The sequence below is a fragment of the Cervus canadensis genome, chromosome 10 (genome assembly GCF_019320065.1).
Source record: "Cervus canadensis isolate Bull #8, Minnesota chromosome 10, ASM1932006v1, whole genome shotgun sequence".
NCBI classification, from domain to species: Eukaryota; Metazoa; Chordata; class Mammalia; order Artiodactyla; family Cervidae; genus Cervus; species Cervus canadensis.
The window spans coordinates 66,116,999-66,140,091 of record NC_057395.1 but is presented as its reverse complement, the minus strand read 5'-3'; the positions used below and the strand labels follow the sequence as shown (position 1 = coordinate 66,140,091).

Sequence of the window (23,093 nt, the reverse complement as noted above, 5' to 3'; positions counted from 1 at the left end):
GCACTTCTGGTTAACATTATGATCAGGGCATGCTACCGGTTATTTACAGGCAGATCCAGGTTATTTATGGGCAGATCTTCTTATAATTCAGAAGACAGTACTGCACAATGAATAATTATGCTATAACTATGCTACATTTTACCTGACTTTCTAATGTCTGCCAGAAAAATCATTGTGTTTTCAATTGTCTAAGCCTAAAGATCTAACTTTTACTCATATATACAAAATATTTTGTGGTGTTTTAATATACACCAAATTTTCCAGTAACACAATTAACCCTGCAACCTGAGGAAAGTTTTTCATGTTCAGAACCTTACTATACCAAGAACTGTTCACCATTTCAGAACAATCACATCACCAAAAATGATAGCATTTTGTGGTATCTGAGTTGCTAATACCACACACTGCTTTCAGGAACACAATCATAAGAACTTTGTATATACTTAGCCCTTATTTCAAAATGTCAAATATGAAGTGCCATATTACTGCCTTACTTCTCAATTTATAAGCAGACACAAGCATCTGACCACTTTATATGTCCTCTAGGATAGCTGGACCTGAGCATTTTTACTAAAATACCAATTTTATCGGAAGGATAGTTAATTCATGGTTTTAATTTGTTACTGTTAGTTTCACAGATTTTTAGTTTCTGTATTGTTAGGTTATATATTATGTGTTAATTTCAACACAGTGAAGCAGTCATTACCAAATATTAGGTCTGGGAATGATGCAAACCTACAGTCTAGGAAACTAAACACAGTCAATTGTGAAGTAGGTAGGGTGGGCATTGTGGCAAACTAGAGAATTAAAGCTCTCTTTAATGGCACAGTCACTACTCAGCCCTAGCCAACTATTACCCTTAAGGAATGCAAACCCAATTTTTCAAGAGACACAGAGAAAATTTGTACTTCTCTGTAAAGTCTACTCTTTAAATGTTTTCAGCTGACTCAAGTTTAAAAAACAAAACAAAACAGGATGCAAGCTAAAAAGAACCCATGGGTCAATTTATGACTCTGAACAAAGATAAAAGCATATGCTAGTTTTGATAACTGAATTAGCATGATTCTTGGGGAAGGAAGGTAGGGAAGCATATATTATGAATGGCCATTGCCACCCTGGAAGTTACCCTAATCCATCTCTGCCCCAGGGCCTGGGGTTATAATCTATCTGTGGAGGTCCTATAACATCATTTGGTTTCATGGTTGCTGCCATTAGGGGAGGAAAAAAGATGAGGGTCGAGTGTAACGTGGCAGATCCGGCAGGCTAAGTCCTGCTGGACTCGGTTTTGTCAGGGGTCAGCTGCTCTCAAACACACAACTAAGAAACTCCTCTTGCTGGACAGCTCAGGCTGTCCAAACACCAAACCCAGAGATCTCAAAGAACGTCAACAGTTTTAGGAACCAGAAGTGCTACATAGTCTAGGTCCTCCTGGACAGGGATGTTCATATCAGCATCAGCCTCTCCGAAGTCAAAAATCCTGTTGGGCCTTGACTGCCTAGCCCACTCACTATGGAACCGTTTCTAGTTCTATCCTGCCACTAAACGGACACATCTGTAAGGCACCTCGGGCTGATGCCATTTTTCTAACCATTCACCCAAGAACAGCATGAATGTTTTCACAATACATAGTAAGAGAAATGGAAGAAGGCAATGGCACCCCACTCCAGTACTCTTGCCTGGAAAATCCTGTGGATGGAGGAGCCTGGTAGGCTGCAGTTCATGGGGTCGCTAAGAGTTGGACACAACTAAGCGACTTCTTTCACTTTTCACTTTAACTCATTGGAGAAGGAAACGGCAACCCACTCCAGTGTTCTTGCCTGCAGAATCCCAGAGACGGGGGAGCCTGGTGGGCTGACGTCTATGGGGTCACACAGAGTCGGACACAACTGAAGTGACTTAGCAGCAGCAGCAGCAGTAGGAGACATAGTAATATCAGGTGCTTTGACGCCGTAATATTAATATCACTTATTTATCCTCATAAAAACAATTCAGTAGAGAAATGCACTAGACATTCACTGTTGTATTGCACTTAAGATGGGGAAGTGAGCATAATTTAACTGTCCATCAATAATGGAATACCTTCATAATTAGGGCATATTAACTCTATATACTATAATGTAGACATAGAGATAAGAAGCATGAAAACAAATAAGAGTTAAACATATAGTTAAACAAATAGTCCTGGTTAAAAGCCAGGACTCTGGAACTAAGCTTCTTATATTCAAATCCCAACTCCACCACCTGCAAGCTAAGAAATCTTACAAAAGTTACTCTACCTCTGCATCTGAGCACCCTTATCTGTAAAATGCGAATAATAGGATAACGGCCCACTTTAGAGTTGTGGTGATTAGAGAATCAAGACATGTAAGATGTTTGGAACATGTATGGGGGGATGTATATATCATGATTACAACGAGAAAAACATTCATGACTGAAAATTAGAAGGATCACAGAAAAAATATGAGTAGTTTTAGCTGAGTAGAACTGTTGTACAGTTTGATATAATAAGTTCTTATTAATAGCATGAATGCATGCTAAGTCACTTCAGTCATGTCTGACTCTTTGTGACCCTATGGACTGTAGTCCTCCAGGATCCTTGGTCCATGGGATTTGGATTTCCCAGGTAAGAAAACTGGAGTGGGTTGCCATGCCCTCCTCCAGGGGATCTTCCAGACCCAGGGGGCAAACCCATGGTCTCTTGCATCTCCTGCACTGGCAGGTGGGTTCTTTACCTGGGAAGCCCCTAATTAATAACTCTTCATGTCATAAAGGCAGAGCACCGAATAACTGATGCTTTTGAACAGTGGTGCTGGAGAAGACTCTTGAAAGTCCCTTGGACAGCAAGGTGATCAAACCAGTCAATCCTAAAGGAAATCAATTCTGAATACCCATTGAAGGACTAATGCTGAAGCTGAAGCTCCAATCCTTTGGCCACCTGATGCAAAGAGCTGACCCACTGGAAAAGACCCTGATGCTAGGAAAGACTGAAGGCAGAAGAGGGCAAGAGAGGATGAGATGGTTGGATGGCATCACCGATTCAACGGACACGAACTTGGGCAAACTCCAGAAGACGGTAAGGGACAGGGAGGCCTGGCGTGCTGCAGAGTCAGATATGACTTGGTGACTGAACAACATGTCAAAGAATTGGTAAGTATATATGTGTAGACTTCACCATACACACAAATATTCAGACACTGGCATCAAGTTGACTTATTCAATAGACAGTTAATAACCATCTATTATGTACAATGCAGTAGATCAGGAAGGAAACAGATTACTAGGACTTGGTTACTATTTCAATAAGTTTATAGTCTAATTGAGGAGGTTAAAAAAATACATAAATAACTAACATAAGTTAAAAAATTCAAGTTCTGACCACCCCCTTAAAAAAAAAAAAACAAGAAAAGCTTTAGGCAAGATATTTTCTAAGTTTAGAGGACAAAAGATTACTTTTGGATGAAAGAAAGGCTGAGCTGGAAAACAAAAGGATAAGATCAGGGAAGACTACAGTACATGGGGCATATGAATTGGGTAATGAAAGAAGGTTATAAATTTTAACAGAGATAAGAAAATGCAGTGGATAAAAGATCAGAAGGGGCAGCTAATATATAAGAGGAAGGACACTTGTGTCAAGTAGCAAAAAATGGCATCAGAAACTAAAAACCTAGACTGGCAGAAAAGAAAGCTACATACAGAAGGCAGTAGGGTTTCAAGATAAGCAGTGACTTATCTTGAATTTATGGAATAAGTTCATTATTATAATTATAATGATAATAATTATGAAAGACTATGAATACTAGGACTGGAGATCTGAAATTAATGTAGTAAAAACTGGGGGCAGAGATGAGAAAACGTTTAATTTTATCACAGGAATAACACAACAGGAACTGAATTCCTACTAAGGAAATTTGATGGAAGTATCCAACACAGGCTGAGGGGACAGCAGAAAAGCAGACTCCAGTATGTCTGATACACTGAGGAAGGGAAGGGCAGGAAGGATGGGAACATGGCAGGGAGGGTTGGGCGCTGTGGTGAAATAGGAAGACATAATTGAAGTCAGATGGTTGAGAGCTTTGACTGCTATGTTAAGGTTCTTATGAGTCTCCTTCCCAGCTGTCAGGGCTGTTGGCTATTAACTTGAGCTGCTAGCAGCAAAGTCTCCACTTTTAACACTCCAGAAGTAAATGTGATATTGAACTGAAAGTGAAAGTTGCTCAGTCGTGTCCGACTCTTTGCAACCCCATGGACTATATACAGTCCACAGAATTCTCCAGGCCAGAACACTGGAGTGGGTAGCTGTTCCCTTCTCCAGAGGATCTTCCCAACCCAGGGATCAAACCCATGTCTCCTGCATTGCGGGCAGATTCTTTACCAGCTGAGCCACAAGGGAAGCCCAAGAATACTGGAGTGGGTAGCCTATGCCTTCTCCAGCGGATCTTCCCAACCCAGGAATCAAACCAGGGTCTCCTGCATTGCAGATGGATTTTTTACCAGATAGGAGGAAGGCAAAAATGACAGTGCCCCCCTGAAGATCACTTAATATCCTTCCCAACTGTACACATATCCACTTTCTAGGTAATCTCTGGATGTTTCTAATGTCAGGTTATTGTGTGCTAGGTAACAGCTTATGGCTTGTAAGAACTACCACAGAGTAACATGAAGGTCTGGTCTAACTGACAAATTACCAAAATGATCAATATGGTGGTAGATACACTAAGACCACAGTCTGGCATTAATTACATCAACTGACTCAGCCAATATTTATTACATGCCTTCTATACACCAAGCATGGGGAATATCATAATGAATAAACATCATTCTTGTTCCTAAGGCACTTCAAATCTAATTACAGAAAACAATTGTTTTTAACTTTGTAAAATAAATTCATACATCAGTTATTTCATTGAACAAACATTTATAAAACACCTGCTACGTATCAGATATTGTCCTAACATGTAGGGAGGCAAACATGAATACGACACAATGGCTGCTCAAGAAAAAGTTTCATAGTGAAGAAGAGAAACCCACGATGAATAAATCCATGATACAGTAGCATTCAATATGATAACTGAGGCGATGATTTATGAAGGGAACAGCCTACAACAAAAAAACTACTGCAGATCGTGCTGGATAACAATGCACCTTTGTACAATTGACCATTTTCAAAAAGTTCTCACGTTACTTCACTTTAATTCCGTAACAAGCCCAGGAAGTTAAGAAGACAGATGTCACTAGCCACTATGACTTGCTCACAGTCACATCAAGCAACAGGTGAGCTGGACAAGAAATTCCACCTCTTGCCGTGAAGTCCAATGCTCCTTCTTTTGTTCGGACTCTGCACCTCACCATATGACCTTGGACAAGTCACTTGGCATTTCTTTGTCATAGTTTCCTCACCTCTAAAACAGGGAGAATACCTGCAGTACCTAGCTACAGTGACTTGGGAGAAGGATCAAACAAAGCAACGTAAGTCAACATACTCTGAGTAGTACAAATTCAAGATAGACACTATCAGGCATGCTTTATTTCTCTAAGGAAAAATAGGGTATAGGGTGCCAAAACACTGAATAAATGAACTGAGTAAATAAATGCTGGATCTTAAGGCACATACATGTGTTCAAGGTCACGCATAGAACTTTTATAACTAACAAAGACAAAAAGAACATATTTCATATTTCTGTTGTAGTCCTGTTGACCACCATGGCAAATATCAATCAACCTTGGCCAAAAAGGAATGTATTCACCTGTACACCAGATTCTTACTGTTAGGGATCCTATAATATGCCTGAATTACAAGAGAGAGAGACAAGTTCTGCCTGCATTTCTTCCGAAAAGTGAAAACAGGTAGTTTTTGCTAGCCTACCCCCCTCCCAAAAGAATACTCTGCCTGTCCCCATCACCACCACAATGCTCATGCTCATCTTTGATGTCTCACACTTGCTCTAATACAGTAACCATAACTACATGTTACTTAAATTTGAATTAAATTACAAATTCAGTTCAGTTACACTAGTTAAATTTCAAGTCCTCCATATCACATGTGGCTAATGGCTACCATATTGGACAGTGCAGATATAGAACAGTTCCAGAAATTTCTATTTGGCAAAGCTGCCTTAGATACTACACTTTTACTTTTATTACAACCCTTATTAGACTATAGATTCCTGAAGGAAAGGAGCTGTGTCTTATTTATCGTAACATCCCCAGTTTATACGGCAAAGTACATGTCATATGATGAAAAGCACCCACTATTTATCTAACTTAGTATCTCAACCATAGCACACTACGCTGTCCACTTCCCCCATCCCCAAAACACACACACACAAGAAACAAGACATCCTCTTACGAGAGGCGTGAGGGTGGAAGGGGATACTGTGTACAGAGCAAGAAGACCTGCATCCTAGTCTTGGATGTGCTACAGCCAACCATGTAGTCCTGAGCAAGTTACCAACTTTCTTCATCTATAAAAACTTAAACTCCATGTACCTTATTTCTAAAACTCTTAATCAGCTTGCACCAAAGAAAATAATGTATTCTTTTTTTTTTTTTTTTAAAGAAAATAATGTGTTCTATCTGAAAGGTCTTTACAGATGTCAGGCAACGCATCTACTAACTCCGATGGGTACCTCGTATTTAAAAGAATCATTTCTAGTCCTCAGGCTCTCATGATTACAGTCACTTTTGGTCTTCAACTGAGTCTGTGTAGTTTTTCACCTTTTCTTGGGGATCAACTAGAGACTTAAACCTGAGGCTTAAAGATTGAGTTTCTTTCATGTGCTGAGGCCAGAATGGGATACTCTGCGACATCTGATCAGAGAAACAAGGGCAAGTTTCTTGAGTATCTGGATTTAACATAAATTATTCCATCAGTTTCTACATTAGCCTTAGCCTAAAATTTGAGAAAACAATATAAAACTGAACCAAGAAAATCTTTCTATAACAATCTGTATAATGTAAAGAGCGCCATTACATGAAATGTGCTTTTTATTCAGTCCCTATACTTCACCATCTTTAACTGCAATAAAATCTTTATTGTCAAAAAACCTCTTCATAATGACCTTCACACACATACTCACTCACTCTTATAAACCTTACATGGTTTTAAGACTAGCCAAGAACAAATATAATCTGAATTACCAGCCTGCCTTCCTTTATAATTTGTAAATATGTTGGACAATAGCAGTTCAGGCATTCTGTAATAAATATATACTGTCAATTCTTCTGACATCAAGGTTTCAATCTTTGTTAAGTATTTCTTAAATTCTCCCTCCCAGTAATAGGATGAACTATCAGCAGCAATTCCATCTATTAGTATTTACCAAGTGCCAACAAGGTAGTAACATTTGAAAGTGTTAAGCTGCTCAGTGGTACCCAATTCTTTGTGAGCCCATGGGGTGTAGCCTGCCAGACTCTTCTATCCATGGGATTTCCCAGGCAAGAATACTGGAGTGGGTAGCCATTCCCTTCTCTAGGGGATCTTCTCGACCCAGGGATCGAACCCGGGTCTCCTGCATTGCAGGCAGACTCCTTACCCTCTGAGCCACCAGGAAAGCCCAATTACACTGAGTGGATGATAACTAAACACTTACTTTGGACAGCATAGTGTTCAGCAGGGAACACAGACAAAAGTCTAAGAGCAATAAAAAAGGTTTCCACTACAGAACTGATTGTATCTGCTTGTGATGAAACTAGATATTAAAAATCAACCAATGCTGACTGCACATAGTCCTTTCAAGTGTGTCCCTAAGTGCTAAGTGTGCAACTTAGTGCAATTCGAGTGCTAAGAATGCAATGTGTTTATTCAACTTGGGGAAATTAATTAACCTAACTAGAGTATTTTCAAGCAAAAAAGAGCAAAACTCTGTAGACTAAGAACTACCAAACACCTTTTGCAAATATGAAAATAGAGAAGGATCTGTTTGCCGCATGCAATATGTGGCATAAGAGGGACTCAGACATTCCATTCAGTAAAACCTTTGTTGAGTCTGTATGTCAAAGCACTGGGAGGAATCCAGAGATGAGAAAAGATGGTCCAAGTCGCTCACAATCTTAGCAGAAGAAAGAGAAATATGGCATAGAAAGATCATTGGTAAATTTCATTAGGATCATGCTAAGGAGCAGATAGGAAAGACCCAAGGTTGTTGGGAGTGAGGGGTTGGAGGGGAAGGGTCACAGATAGAGGCATCCTGAAGGTTAAAAACGCTGGGAGTTATGCAGCCAAAGATAGGAAGAAAAGGCTCCGTGCACGTGTGTAAGAAAACAGCAGAAGTGTGTGTGTTTGGGTGGCGCAGGCAGAAACCAAAGAGGACAGTCTAGGCAAAGAACAACATATGCAAACAAGACCCTGAGATCAGAGACACTATATCCGTGAGTACTGTGTATCTAGGAAAATTGAAAGGTAACAGTTTCGCAGGAGATGTAGGCACTTTAAAAGGTCCAGCTGACTAGGAAATCCTGCACAGAAAGTTACTTCCCACCCCCAATAGGCTTTCACAAGGTGCAATGAGCCTAATGAAAAGATTATCTGCGGGTGGAACCAGAGTTTTAAAAAAAAAGTCCCAGAAGATTATCCTACACAGTTAAACTGGAGAAACACTGAAACGTTTTCTTGAGATGCAAAATTATCTAGCAGTTCCCAAACTTTGCTGCACACTGAATTCACGGCGGCGGGGGGTGGGGGTGGGTGCGGATCTTTAAGAAATACCGCTGTCTGGCGTCGTCCCCGCCCCCCGCCCCCCAGCTCCCCTCCCAGACACGCTGATTTAAATGGCCTGGCTCTGTTACCTGTGCATCAGAAATCTTTAAAAGCTGTTCCAGGTCATTTTTACGTGCAGCGAAGTTGGAGAGCCACTGACCTAATAGTTAAGAACTTAAATCTGGAGTCAAATTTACCAGCTCTGTGACCTTGGGCATAGTTGTCACCTAACCATTACGGGCCTCAGTTGCCTCATCAGGAAGATGGGGATAATCATCCTCCCTTACCGAGTTGTTGTTAACTTGGATGGGGTGAACGTAATGGCCTGGCACAACGCCCGGCGTATAGTAAGCGCTAAAGAAGGGCTAATTGTTCATCTTCATTATTAACTCTTCCTCCTCGAGAGTCACCATACAATGGGCAGCATCGTCCCCACAGGGCGGCAGCCACTCGACCAACCTTGCTGCTGGACCAGATTCTTCGCCGGAGTTGTCTAGCTCCCCTCCAGACCCGCCCCCTCCCCCAGGCTGCCAGGAAAGAGCTTCTCCCGGCCAGGGCAGCTCTCAAGAGCCACCCCGGGTTTGAGCAGACCCGACAGAGGCCACCGACTCCTGGGCCAAGCTCCCACGGACCCCGTGGGTCCCCCCCCCCCCCAAAAAATGAGATGCGCTTCCGAAGGCCGGGCCTTTAGAGCCTCCGGGGCCGAGAAACAAGGCTTAGACATCCCTGGACCAGCCTGAGGGGAGAAGAGGGGAGGGTCTGGCCGAGACCTGGAGGCCCGCCCGCTTACCTGAGGCGACGGGCGGGGCCCGCATCGCTGGGGTGGGCGCCGCCGCCGGCCGCACTCGGCCTTCCGCCTCACGCCACCCGCGCCATAGGACCGGCGCTTTCGCTGCCCTGGCCGGCTGTCCTCAGGCGGTCGTTCTGTCCACTCGTCAGCGACTCTCCCACGGCGCCCGGGGACGACGAAGGCCAGTCGGGCCGGCCGGCTGGGATCTGCTCAGGCAACTTCCGACTGCCAGGGGCGGCAGCGTCAAATAACTCCCCGAGCCGACTCGGCCACTGCGCGTGCGCGGCACGCCTGATCAGAGACTTGTGCGGGTCCCAGACGGCGGCGTCAAATAATTCCCAAGACACGGAGCCGGAAGCTGCGCGTGCGCAGCTATCCCAGATCGCCGCGCGCGGGACATAGTCCCTCCTCCTTTTCCGGATCTAGAAAAGCAGGAGTGGAGTGACGGATACTCCTACCTCATCGCAATACGGGCGGGGAGGCGGTCCACCTGCGTCTGTACGAATCAGTCGGAACTCTGCCTGTTTTTGATACGAACGAAGTAAGGTCTTCTCTGCAAGTTTCTAGCTCCTACTCAGGTTCCAGGAATTTCTCACGTCCCACCATTACAGCACCGTTCTTTTGAAATGTGGCCTTTACCGCTCCCCCCGCCCCTTATAGCATTATGAGCAATGCACAATTCCAGGCCAGATGTGAGTTACCAAGATGAATCAGACATCAACTTCAGAGCCTGTCATTAAGGAGCTGAGTCTGATAAAGGCAATAAGACATTACTACTAGTAGTAATAATAGCAAGAGATACCAATTTGAGCACCTACAATGCACCACACGTTTCGTAAACAGTACCACTTCCAATCGTTTGGTTTCAGCTTCAATGAAGAAAGTGATAAATGCCATTAGAGAGATAACAGCTCAAGTGCCTTGAGAGTGTAGAAGAGGAAACTAGGGCTGAAAGAGAAGAGGAGGGAGAACCTGGCCTTGAGATTGTCCTTGATATTCAGAGAGGTGGGGATCAGGGTAATAGCGCTGCAGTCACTATCTAAAAGAGCAGAATGGAGCATAGAAGATGCTGACTCCTCCTCCTTACCCTCAGAAGAGACCATGGAGCAAAGAGTGACAAAGGAAGTGGAGTCCTCATGGAAAGAAAAGAGTGTTTAAGATTTTGTACACACACGAAAGTAGCTAGAGGAGAGCTATATCTAGGTCACTTTGTGAATCATAGCTATACATTTCAATTAAACACCTCGTGGCAAATGTTATGAGAAGCTCTCAATATTTATTCCAACCACTTAAACTTGCTTTTCTAAACTACAGAGGCTGGAAAGCAAAGCACACACTTCCCAACTTCCTTTGCAGTTGGGAGTGGCAGTAAGACAAAGTTCTGGCCAATAAGATATAGGTAGAAGTCTCAAGGGAGAGCTTCCTTTTCAAAATAAAAAGGAACTCTTTGGAGAAGTTTGTGAGCTTCACCCTTCCCCTAATTCATGCTTGGAACTGAGGCACAACACCTGGAGGTACTGCAGTCATCTTGGCACCATGAGGAGGCTTGTGCTAGGGAAGGTCAAACAGAAGGACAAAAGAAGCCTGGTTTGGGACATACTCAAGCAGCTGCACAAACCCTGGACTGCCTTCCTGTTTTATAGGGGAATGGGTGGGGGGTGGGGGGAGATTCTTATTTAGATCACAATTTTTTTTTAGTTATCAGTTACTTGCAATCAGACTCATTCCTAACATAATAAATATGGAACTCCTGTAATATAACAGACAGGTAAGGGGCTAATAATGGAGGTGACAAATTAGAAGAGCGATGGATGATAGAAACTGGAAAAATGACAGACATAGAGGACTGGGAACCTGTCAGAGCCTTTGGGGAGTTGATGAAAATAATCTTGTCTCTTACCTGGTGACTTTAATTCATTCCTGCAAATTCTGCCTCTAAGTGAAAAGCTGATAAATGAAAAAAATTATATTTCCATTAATTTTGATGAGGAAAAAAATGTTTTAATTCCAACTCAAGACACCTAAATATTTTAAACAAAAAATATAGCAATGAAAAAATGTAAACAAAAATCATAAGCAATAAATAAATAATCTTAAATTAAGAATATGACTTCTACATAAAATGTAAGATATAAGGACTAATATGACTTCTACATAAAATGTAAGGTGTAAGGACTAATACACTGACCAAGAAGATAAGATTTAATATTAGGTGGGGGCAGGGGAGGTGGAGGAAAGATGCATGTGAGTCATTCTTTAAAGGTGATATTTCTGCACCTTTTTCATAATCAGTTTTTTAAAAAAACTTTGAGGGTTTCTCTTAAACCAACATAAAAATAAAATTATAGCACACACAAGGCACCTTGAGGGAAAATGAAGCCTAAATATCAGAACACTTTGAAACGTGGGGAAAAGTATGCATACACAATAGACTGAAGAGACGTGAAATGCTATGTAGTAAAAACATTTGGATTCTCCAAAACAGATTGGTTCTCCATCGTAAATCTAACTATAAAAGTAGAATAAAGTGGGGAGTTATCATCTGAAACTGAAATGGAACAGTTACATCAACTTTTCTGGCAGACTTTTTTCCTAAATTGATGACACCAATATACATAGTCTATCCCCCAGTACTTACAATGGAACCAACATCTTCCCACTGAAAGATGGGATCCATACTCCCTCCCCTTGAGTCTGGTTGGCAGCTGTGACTGTTATAGCCAATAGGGCAGAAGCAATACTCTGTGACTTCTGGGGCTAGGTCATAAAGAGGATAAGAGGATACAGCTTCCACCTGGCTTACCCTCTTTTGCAATGCTCACCCTCAGAACCCAGTTACCATATTGGGAGGAAGCTCAGACCACAGGAAGAGAGCATATGGAGATGTTTCAGCTGACAACTTGAGAATGTTTCAGCTGACAACATCAATGGCCAGACATGTGAATGAGGAAGCCTTCAGATGATTCCAGTCCCCAGGCTTCAAGCCAGCCCACCTAAAATCAAACAGAACAAAGACAAGAGAACCTCAGCCCAAACAGCAGATTCTTGAGCAAAATAAATATTGTCATTGTCTTAAACCACTAAGTTTTAGGGTAAATTGTATGGAATCATAGTAACTGGGACAGTTTTCAAGAGCCATAATTGAGAAAAGTTGTTAACTGAACAGATGTATGAGAAGTATGTTGTCTGTAGCCAATTTCTTCTTTTTTCCTTTTTTTCTTTTTTTAGTTGAGCTGAACTTGCTTGGTGTAGATAATGGTTGAGAAGACCCACTTGTATTTCTCCCGAACCTAACACAATACTGGCACAGCGTTGGTGCTCAGTGAACATTTATTGGATAGATAGATGAGTGGGTGGAAAATTCGTTGGCTCAGCACTGAACCCACTTTCTTGCTGGACTGTTAAAGTCTTAATGAATAATATCCATTGGTAGTGGTAGTAACCATTATTAGACCTGGGCAAGACGTCCCCAGGCTTCCCTGGTGGCTCAGCGGTAAAGAATCTGCCTGCAGTGCAACAGCCATAGGAGACACGGGTTTGATCCCTGGGTTGGGAAGATCCCCTGGGTTGGGAAGATCCCCTGGAGGAGGGCGTGGCAATCCACTCCAGTATTTCTGCCTGGAGAATCCCCATGGACAGAGGAGTCTGGAGGTCTATAGTCCATAGGGTTGCAAAGAGTTGGACACAACTGATGCGACTTAGCACAACGAGGGGTACCCTGCCCCAGACCCTGTGCTTCAAGCAGTACTTCATTTTGGACTGGTATTCCTCAAAGTTTTCTAAGTGCTTTTCTTAGGACAACAATGCCATCTTGGTCAGGTGCCCCAGTTAGACCAGTCCCCATGAGGGGTCTGTTAGCCAGAAATTTCTAACTTGAAATTTTCTAAGGCTCCCTCCAGTGGTTGGGACTGACCAGTGCCAGAAGTGCCATCCAAGCAGGACTAAGCAGTCCCAGACCACATCCATCCCCTGTGGGTCTCATTCTCCATTTCTTCTCTTTAAGGAACTCTTCGACCCTCTATCTTACCCCTCACCCTTCTCTCATGTATGTGTGGGTTGACCAGATGCCCTGAGATACTGCAGGACTTATGTCATGAGCCTTATAGCCAGCTGTGGTTCCAAGTGGACAGCCTGGCGAGGACCTCACTCTTGGTATCTGGTGCAGTAATTTTTTCACCAATTTGTGAACGATTGGGCTGCCAAAATGGTTTTAACATGCTGATTTTGATGATTCTCACTCACATTGAAACCAGGCTGGGTTTCAGATTCTGAGCTACCAGCAGTCCCCTGCGGATGCTTGAGCTGCAAGCATGGGCCCAGGCATTGGCTTGCACCGCTCTGTTCAGACCACACTGCCTCTCTGACCTACTGCAGCCAGAGCAGTGGAGAGAAGGGCAGTAGATGGCCTTGACTCTGTGTATTCTGCAGTCTCTTCCCCAGCTGGCCACCGGCATGGTCACCTCACTCCCTTTGGCAAAAGCGGCCATGCCTGTCTCCTCTGCGGACTTCTGAGATGTTGCTCTGCAATGCCAGTGCACTCTTCCCACTGATGTCTTTGTGAAGCTTTGTATTTCCCAGTCTTGACTCGCCTCAAGCGGAACACAGCTAAACCTGTGAGAGCAGAACCTGCAGAGGGTCTATTAGAAGTGGTGAGATGTTTATAAGGAGGCGGCACACTCTGAAAAAAGGTAGCACTTACAGGCAACACCTGTAACACTGGAGCAAACTTCATTACTCAGAAATTTTTATTTTAAAAAGAGGTTAAACGTGTATTTTTGTGTGGCTTTTTTCACTACTGGGAAGTTGTCTGTCTTGGATTTGGAAAGGACAGCTTTTTTTAAATGATAAATTGCTTGCTCCCAACAAAGCAATGTCTTTAGCGGATCTAAATCAAATATAACATAAACTCTGGTTTCCCTTAACACCTCTGACAGAAACCACAAGGCCAACTTACTTCACAAAGCTACGATAGGGAACACATCTCATCCCTTTTCTCTGTAAAATTGAAAAGAATCTGTTCTGTACCTCCACTTTTCGGACGTGGTGGGCAGTTCAATCTCAGTGTTTTACTGTGGTTCTGATTCTGTCAGGGCTCTCCAGGCTAACGTCCTGGTGGAGAGCCCAAGACCAGAACACTGGGGGGCAACCCTCTGAAGTCCTGTCCACACTCCTGTCCACAGCGCAGGGAAGTCTACTGGCTGCTGAGTCACATGTTCCCTTTACTGGAGAGAAGTTCTCAATGAAGTCGTTTGCAGTTATAAACTTCTCCTTACATACCGATTTAGCTGCATTCCACAAGTTTTTATATGTAGTATTTTCATTATGGTTAAAGTCTAAGCATTGTCTAAAGTTTTTTTTTTTTTAAGGTATTGTCTTTATTTATTTGTTTGTTTTGGTTGTGCACGTGGCTACACCTCTAGCTGCGGCGCTCGGGCTTCTCTTTGGTTTCTCTTGTGGAGTACAGCTTCTAGGGCACGTGAGCTCAGTAGTTGCGGTTCCCGGGCTCTAGAGCATGGGCTCAGCCACTCCACAGCATGTGGAACCTTCCCAGACCAGGGATAGAATCCATGTCTCCTGTATTGGCAGGCAGACTCCTTACCACTCAGCCACCAGGGAAGCCCTGACGTTTTGCTTGTGTGTCTTTATGTTGTAGTCACATATTCTAATCTGTGTGATTCTGATGCATTGGTATTTGAGACTTGCTTTGCAGCAGACAACGTGGTCAATAGTTGTAAATATTCCAAATGTGCTTGAGAAAGAGATAAACTCTCTCGTTGAGCATAGATTTCTAAATATGTTCTCTAAAATATCTATCAAAATTAAGCCTATATTCCAAAGACTAGAGTATGGATAGGGAAAAATAGTTAGTGGGGATGTCTGGCAGCAACCACTTTAACCAAGTAATCAAGGTGATAAAGCATGCTGATGTCATGTACTCTCTGATATGACATGATGAGAGTGGCATTTCACCTCTGTGATACTCTTTCCCAAAACCCATAACTCCAGTCTAATCATGAGAAAACATCAGAAAAACCCAAACTGAGAGACATTCTACAGAATACTTTTACCAACACTCTTCAAAAAAACAGTCAAGGCCATGAAAAATAAGGAAAGACTGAGAAACTCTTTCAGAATAGAGGTTAAGGAAAATAAGGAAAAAATAGTGACTAAATATAATGTGGTATTCTGGATTGGATCCTGGTACTTTGGCCACCTGATGCAAAGAGGCGACTCAGTGGAAAAGACCCTGATCCTGGGAAAGATTGAGGGCAGGAGGAGAAAGGGACGATAGAGGAATGAGATGGTTGGATGGCATCACTGATTCAATGGACATGAGTTTGAGCAAGCTCCGGGAGATGGTGAAGGACAGGGACGCCTGGTGTGCTACTACAGTCCATGGGGTTACGAAGAGTTGGACATGACCAAGCGACTGAACAACAACAACAACAGAAATTGGACATGAGTGGGGAAACTGGGGATAACCAAGTTGAGCTTGGAGTTAATAGTATTTAATACCAATATTAATTTCTTAATTTTGACAAATGTGCTTATTAGGAACACCTGGCTAAAGGATACATGGAAACGCTCTGTACCAGGTTTTAAACTTCTCTGCAAATCTAAAACTATTCAAAAACATTGGGTTGACCAAAAAGTTCATTGAGGCTTTCCCATAATTTTTTATGAAAAAACCTGAATGAACTTTTTGGTCAACCCAATAAAATGTTCATTTTTAAAAGTCAAGCCTATTAATCATATCATTCAAATTTTCTAGTAAAAATAAAGTCAGGAAAAAATTAAAGGGGAGAGCTCTTCCTCTACTTCTCCAAACACTTCTAATATAGAACTTTCAACTCCAAAGTCCCCTTTGTGATGCCTATGTGCATGCTCAGTCGTGTCTGACTCTTTGCAGCTCCATGGGCTATATCCCGCCAGGCTCTTCTGTCCAGGGAATTTTCCAGACAAGAATACTGGAGTGGGTTGCCATTTCCTTCTCCAGGGCATCTTTCTGTCAAAGTCCCCAAGACAAGGAAACAAACACAAAACTTGGCCATCTTCTTGATATGGTGCAGAAGACCCTTCAATAAATAATAACAAGGGTCAATAATTTAATGAGGCAGGGCAGCTGGTAAATCAAGAGTTTCATACATCCCTCTGTTTAATCTTCACCATGTCCCTCTAAGGGCTTCCCCTATGGTTCCGCAGTAAAGAATCGCCTGCAATTCAGGATACAGAAGAGACATGGGTTTGCTCCCTGGGTCAGAAAGATCCCCTGGAGGAGGGCCTGGCAACCCACTCCAGTATTCTTGCCAGGAAAATCCCACGGACAGAGGAACCTGGGGGGCTACGGTCCATGGGGTCGCAAGGAGTTGGACACGGCTGAAACGACTGAGCAAGCATGCATGTCCTTCTAAAGGAGGTAACTGGGGCCCAGACAAGTTGAAACTTGTCACCCAAGTTTCTGGCTGAGTTGCACCAGGTCTGTGTGACTCTGAAGCCAGGGCTCTCCCATCCACTCCAAGTGGCTGCCCTAAACCTCTGTGGCACTCACTATCCACAATAGTGGATATGGCCATGTTAGAGCACCTCCCAGCATCCCTGACACTGCCTTTGCACATAGACCACTCCTCCTCTGCCCAGTTAATTCTACTTCCTCCGAGAGAACTTCTCTGACCCCCGAGAGGTCAGGTATCCCTGTTTAGACTCACAACACCTGTCATTTGCCCTCCATAGCATTCTTATAGTTTGTTCTTTTTTTGCATTGTTTCCCAAGTTAGTGATCTTTTTTTTTTTTAATTATTTATTTGGCTGTGCCAGGTCTTAGCTGTGGCATGCAGGATCTTTAGTTGTGGCAGTGTGGGATCTAGTTCCCTGGACCAGAGATTGAACTCGGGCCCCTATGTTGGGAGCTTGGAGTCTTAGCCACTGGACCACCAGGAAAGTCTGTCTTAGTTTTTAATGTTTTCTTCATTTGTGGGTTACTTGTTTATCATGATGGTACTGTGAGCTGTCCGCTATCTATGTTCACTGGTGTGTGTTCCCACTGCTTACTTAGCACAGAGGCTGGTAGTTAGTAGGTGCTCAATAACAAGTGGTAACTGAATGAACGCGTTTCGGGCACACGGAGGTTAACACTGGGAGGCAGGGCTTGTGCTGGGCTAGCACTGCAGAACTTGGCATCCTGCCTCAGGAAAGCTCAGGAACATGCCTCAGGCATTCCATCAGGCATGCCTGATTTGTACCTGGCCCCACTCTGACTAGCTAAGGAAGAGGGATACCAGGGGATGGCAAACCCAGGCTGGAGCAGCTTCTTTTAGGCCCCTACAAGATGCAGCGGTCTTCCAGTAAAGGAGGCATGTTTGCAACACTCTTCTTTGATGGAATTAGCCTTGAGCCCCTCATCATCTAGATCTGTGCTGTAGCCACCAGCCACACGTGCTATAAGCATGACCCAGACATGCTGTAAGCATAACATGCACACCAGATTTCCAATATTGAGTTTGGGAAAAAAAAGAAAACATCTCAATCATTTTTTAACCTTCATTATAATTTTGGAATGACAGTATTTTTTGATGTAGTGGATGAAATAAAATCTATCACTAAAATTATTTCATCTGCTTTTTATTTCTTTAATGCAGTGCCTAGGAAAATTTTAGGGTTTTTTTTTTTGTTTAAATTGTCAATTACATGTGTGGCATGTAATGTTCTAGACTGTACACTCCATGAGGCCCCTCCTCAGCTTTGCTCAGGGTTTCTGTGTGCATCTTAGAGCCAGGCCCGCACACAGTGACTGTTGCATAAATACCTAGAAATAGAACTTAAAGCTGTATGTGATCCCTGGGAGGGCAGACACTTTCTTTTTATTTTATTTTTTTTTATTTATTTATTTTTTTAAAATATGCAATGTTTTATTAGCTGCATACATTTCAACAAACAAGTTGGGGACACAGATTTGGCTATTTAGATTATTAAAAATATTTGTTATAAGCAGGTTTCTTTTCCCATATTTAAGAGAAAACACATGACTGGAAATATTGAGATGGAAACTGGGTTAAACCAATTCCCAAGTCCTTACCAAGTAATTAATCAATAAAGGAAAAGATACTTTGGAACTAAAAATTAGGGAAGCCTATACACAATTTAGACATGGGTGGGGAGGGAAAAATAAATCAAAATGAAGTCAGATCATTTACATGTTATAGCCTTCAATTCAGCACATAAAACTGTACTATTTAATGTATTTCTCCATGAACTTTTTGTGAAATTCAGATCGAAGCGTATCATTTACAAATCTTTTGTCTTTCTTCTGATCATCTACACCTTTTGCACAGTTCTAGAAGACAACATCATCATCCCACCTTCTTTTAACTTTGAAGTTGGCCTGAGGCTGGGATGGGCCAGTGAGATTAAGAAGAGGGTTTCCACTCAGAATGTTTTCCATACGAATCCTTTCTTCTTCAGCCTTTTGTTCTTGTTCCTTCCTGGCCTGCTCTTCAGCTCTTTCTTTTTTAATTTTTTCCAGCTCTGCAAGAAGAGCTGCAGTGTCGTCATCATCACTCTCCTCTTCAAAATCTTCATCTTCATCCTCCTCATCTGTTAGGGGGTCATCTGCATCAAGGTTGGCAGCAGGAATCTGGTCCAATCGGGGCTTCTTTGACACTGAAGAGGAGGTTGTATGTTCTCGGGTTGGCCGATCTCTGTTTTTTTCTCTTGCAGCAGCTCGCTCTCTCTCTTCCAACTCTCTCCTGAAGTCACGGTTTCGAACCTCTTCAGGGGCATCCTGAGTGGTCTGTCTATATTTTATCTTTGTATGAGAGGGTAGGTCTCTGCTTGAATACTGCTTTGAGAGCTGGCTCAAATCACCCTCACCTTTTCCTCTTCCACCTCTTGCAGGTTCAAAAGTTGGCCGAGCTGCTGTTGTCATCTTTTATGCTCCAGGCTATCACAGGGAACCCGCTGACTCTTCTCCCCTATCCCAGGGGGCGAGGGGCGGCCCTCTGCAGAGCCGCCTTGGCGCTGCGCTCTCGATGACCAGCCGGAGACCAGGGACACCTCTTTTTATATATATATATAATTTTATTTATTTATTTTTGGCTGTACTGGGTCTTTGTTGCTTTGTGGGCTACTCTCTAGTTGTGGTATGTGGGCTTCTCATTGCAATAGTGTCTCTTGTTGCAGAGCACAGGCTCCGGGGCACTCGTGGGCTTCAGCAGTTACAGCTCTTGGGCCGTAGAGCACAGGCTGAACAGTTGAGGCACTCAGGCTTAGTTGCTCCATGGCCTATGGAACCTTGCTGTATTAGGGATGGAACCCGTGTCTCCTGCATTGCAGACAGATTCTTTACCGCAGAGCCACCAGGGAAGCCCTGAGGGCAGAAACTTTCTTATTGATCCTTGTATTCCGATTCTCAGACTTTTTTTGCAGGGACAAATGAAACTTCATTCTCCCAGCTCTCCATTCTCCTGGCTTGATTCTACTATGTATAACTCCCACCAGTGGCTTCACCAGGGTCTCTGGTCAGCTCAGTTCAGTTCAGTTCAGTTGCTCAGTTGTGTCCAACTCTTTGTGACCCCATGGACTGCAGCACGCCAGGCCTACCTGTCCATCACCAACTCCCGGAGTTTACTCAAACTCATGTCCATTGAGTCAGTGATGCCATCCAACCATCTCATCCTCTGTCGTCCCCATCTCCTCCTGCCTTCAATCTTTCCCAGCATCAGGGTCTTTTCAAATTGAGTCAGTTCTTTGCATCAGGTTGTCAAAGTATTGGAGTTTCAGCTTCAGCATCAGTCCTTCCAGTGAATATTCAGGACCGATTTCCTTTAGGATGAACTGGCTGGATCTCCTTGCAGTCCAAGGGACTCTCAAGAGTCTTCTCCAACACCACAGTTCAAAAGCATCAATTCTTCAGTGCTCAGCTTTCTTTAGAGTCCAACTCTCACATCCATAAATGACTACTGGAAAAACCATAGCTTTGACTAGACAGACCTTTGTTGGCAAAGTAATGTCTCTGCTTCTTGCTGTTAGGTTCATAGGTCTTCTTTATTTTTTTTAAAATAACCTTTAGTTGTATTTTTAAAAACTGTTTATTTATTTGGCTACACCGGGTCTTAGTTGCAGCATGCAGGATTTTAATTGCATCATGTGGGACCTTGCATGGTGGTGCAGGGACTCTAGTCATCCAGAATGTGCAGCCTCAGTGGTTGCAGCACTCAGGCTTAGTTGCTCCAAGGTATGTGGGATCTTAGTCCCTCGACCAGGGATAGAGCCTGCTTCTCCTGCATTGGAAGGTGGGTTCTTTTTTTTTTTTCCTTTTTTGTTCTTTTTTCTTTTTTTTGGAAGGTGGGTTCTTAACCACTAGACCACCAGGGAAGGCCCTCATGGCTCTTCTTGACCCTAATCCTTGTTCTTAGGTCACTTGAATCGTACCCTGCAAAAGTATCCTCAAGCTTGGAAGAGCTAGGACGAGTCCTGCTTCAGACACAACCATAAGGGAGATGCACACAATATTTTGGCATTGGCTGAAACATGCCCATCGTCTCTGTATGTTTCAGGTTCACAAGTTCAGTACTCAAGACTGGTGGTTTGAATGCGGAATATTTTAGGAAGACTGGATAATAGGCAATAATTTGAAACAGATGGAGGGAATAGTAAAATATCCTAATTTCCAGTTTTCCAGTACAAACAAGCATCTGACAACCTCGTATGCTTGTGCTATTTATGAAATCAGCCTGCAACATTTTTCACTACTTCATACACTAGGAGATGGAAACCAGCTGGGCTGCTCATTGGAAGGGAGACAGGTCCCTTCATTTCTCTGAGCTTCAGTTTACTCATTTATAAAATGGAGGATAATTAAGTCTACCTCACTGGCTGGTTGTGAAGATTAAGTGAAGTAATTATATACACAGGCTCACTTAGTATAGCACATGGAATTTAATAAAAGTTCATTCCATGATAGAGATGATTAACACCAGCCCCACTGGAATGCCTGCAGATCTACACAGAAGTAAGTATTCATGGTGTCACATTAACAGATGAGTCTGTCATAATGACATTTTATATTTGTTATTCATTTTTAACTATCAGCAAGCTAGACAGACTCATCAAAAACAGCTGATGTGTACAGAGCACTCAGTGTTAGGTAGGTACTGTGTTATGCCTTTAGCAGGCATCATCTTGTTTCATTGTTACTATTTGTGGTAGGTCCTTATAATGGTCAAACTACAGAGCCAGAAACTGAGATTCAAGGAGGCAAAATAATGTGCTCCAGGCCCCACAACAGTTAAGGGACAACATCAGAGTTCAACAGGCTCTTGGGACTTCCCTGCCGATCCAGTGGTTAAGACTGTGCTTCCGCTGCAGGGGACACAGGTTTGATCCCTGGTCAGGAAACTAAGATCCCGAGTGCTGCAGGGCACAGCCAAAAAAAAAAAAAAAAAAAATCCAACAGGCTCTTAATGATTTCCCTAGGTTTCTTCCTAATGTAGGTGGAATTAGGTATCCTGGTGACATGGCAGTTGAGGTGACAGAAACAGAGGGGCCTTGGTGAACTATTCCTTGTACCCATGGTCCAGGCCACCACTGGCTTCATCCTTCATTAAATATACATTGAGCTCCTCACCTGTGTCAGCCACTATGCTTGTAACACACTATAGGCTGTTATCAGCAGAGACTCATTTAATGGCACAGTGATGGTGAAAGTAAAGGCTCTTAGAAAGAAAAAGATGGGAATTTTGGTCACATGACCGACCACACCTTGTAAAAATTCAGGGAAAGCTGAACCCCAGGCCTCATATCAAGTCTGAGAGCTGCTCTGACTCCAGAGCCAGGCCTTGTGCAGTATGAATGTGGTTTGGAAATTGGAATCTCATCCTGTCCCTGTAGGAATTCCAGAAGTGGCTCTCTTGCCTACAACAGGAGCTCACCTCTCTGCACCTCCGGGCTCTATTTTATTCTTGGCTGCGCCAGGTCTTCGTGGCTGCGCGCAGACTTCCTCTACTTTGTGGTGCAAGGGCTCTTCGTTGCAGTGGTTTTTGTTGCAGGGCATGGGCTCCGAGGCACTTGGGCTCAATAGTTGGGGCACGTGGGCCTAGTTGCTGCACAGCCTGTGGAATCTGCCCAGCTCAGGGATTGAACCCAGGTCCCATTAACTGCAAAGTGGGTGCTTAAAACACTGTATCACCAGGGAAGTCTTGGACTCTGCTGTTAAAGGGACTTAAATCCTCCATCTCTTCCTGTTTTGTTTTGTTCCTGCAAGCAGTTACTCAGGCTCTTGACAAACTCAGGTGGCGCAGTGGTAAAGAATCCACCCACCAATGCAGGAGACACAAGAGACACAGGTTCGATCTCTGGGTTGGGAAGATCCCCAAGAGTAAGAAATGACAACCCACTCCAGTATTCTTGCCTGGAAAAATCCCATGGACAGAGGAGCCTGCTGGGCTACAGTCCACAGGGTTGCAAAAGAGTGAGCAAGCACGCATGACACAGTCAGCTCAAAAGGAAAACATGCCTGGCTTGGTTAGCACTGCTCTTGGTCCTCGACCTAGGGCAGACCTAAGAGGCTGAGTTGGGGTGGGCATCACTTATGATTGGAAAGTGAACAAGTGA

The 23,093-nt window shown here is 43.3% G+C and overlaps 2 protein-coding genes across 5 annotated transcripts in view; both read right to left on the bottom strand.

The window, feature by feature from the left end:
• Nucleotides 1-9,724, bottom strand: part of RALGAPB (Ral GTPase activating protein non-catalytic subunit beta) — an 89,340-nt gene extending 79,616 nt beyond the window's left edge. For 2 of the 4 annotated variants that reach the window (XM_043478772.1, XM_043478773.1), the window contains exon 1: nucleotides 9,486-9,724. The gene's annotated coding sequence lies outside the window, so the exon portion shown is untranslated. The remainder of the gene's footprint in view (nucleotides 1-9,485) is intronic. The other 2 variants (XM_043478774.1, XM_043478775.1) reach the window with 1 other exon arrangement.
• Nucleotides 9,725-18,336: 8,612 nt separating this feature from the next.
• On the bottom strand, nucleotides 18,337-19,536 carry LOC122448695 (spliceosome-associated protein CWC15 homolog). Its single transcript, XM_043480217.1, has one exon. It carries the CDS (start codon nucleotides 19,405-19,407, stop codon nucleotides 18,817-18,819), a length of 591 nt encoding a protein of 196 aa, XP_043336152.1. The 5' UTR covers nucleotides 19,408-19,536; the 3' UTR covers nucleotides 18,337-18,816.
• Nucleotides 19,537-23,093: the final 3,557 nt, after the last annotated feature.

Bases quoted from the DNA above. Each gene is read 5' to 3' on its own strand.
- LOC122448695 (XM_043480217.1), bottom strand. From the start codon at position 19,407: ATGACAACAGCAGCTCGGCCAACTTTTGAACCTGCAAGAGGTGGAAGA.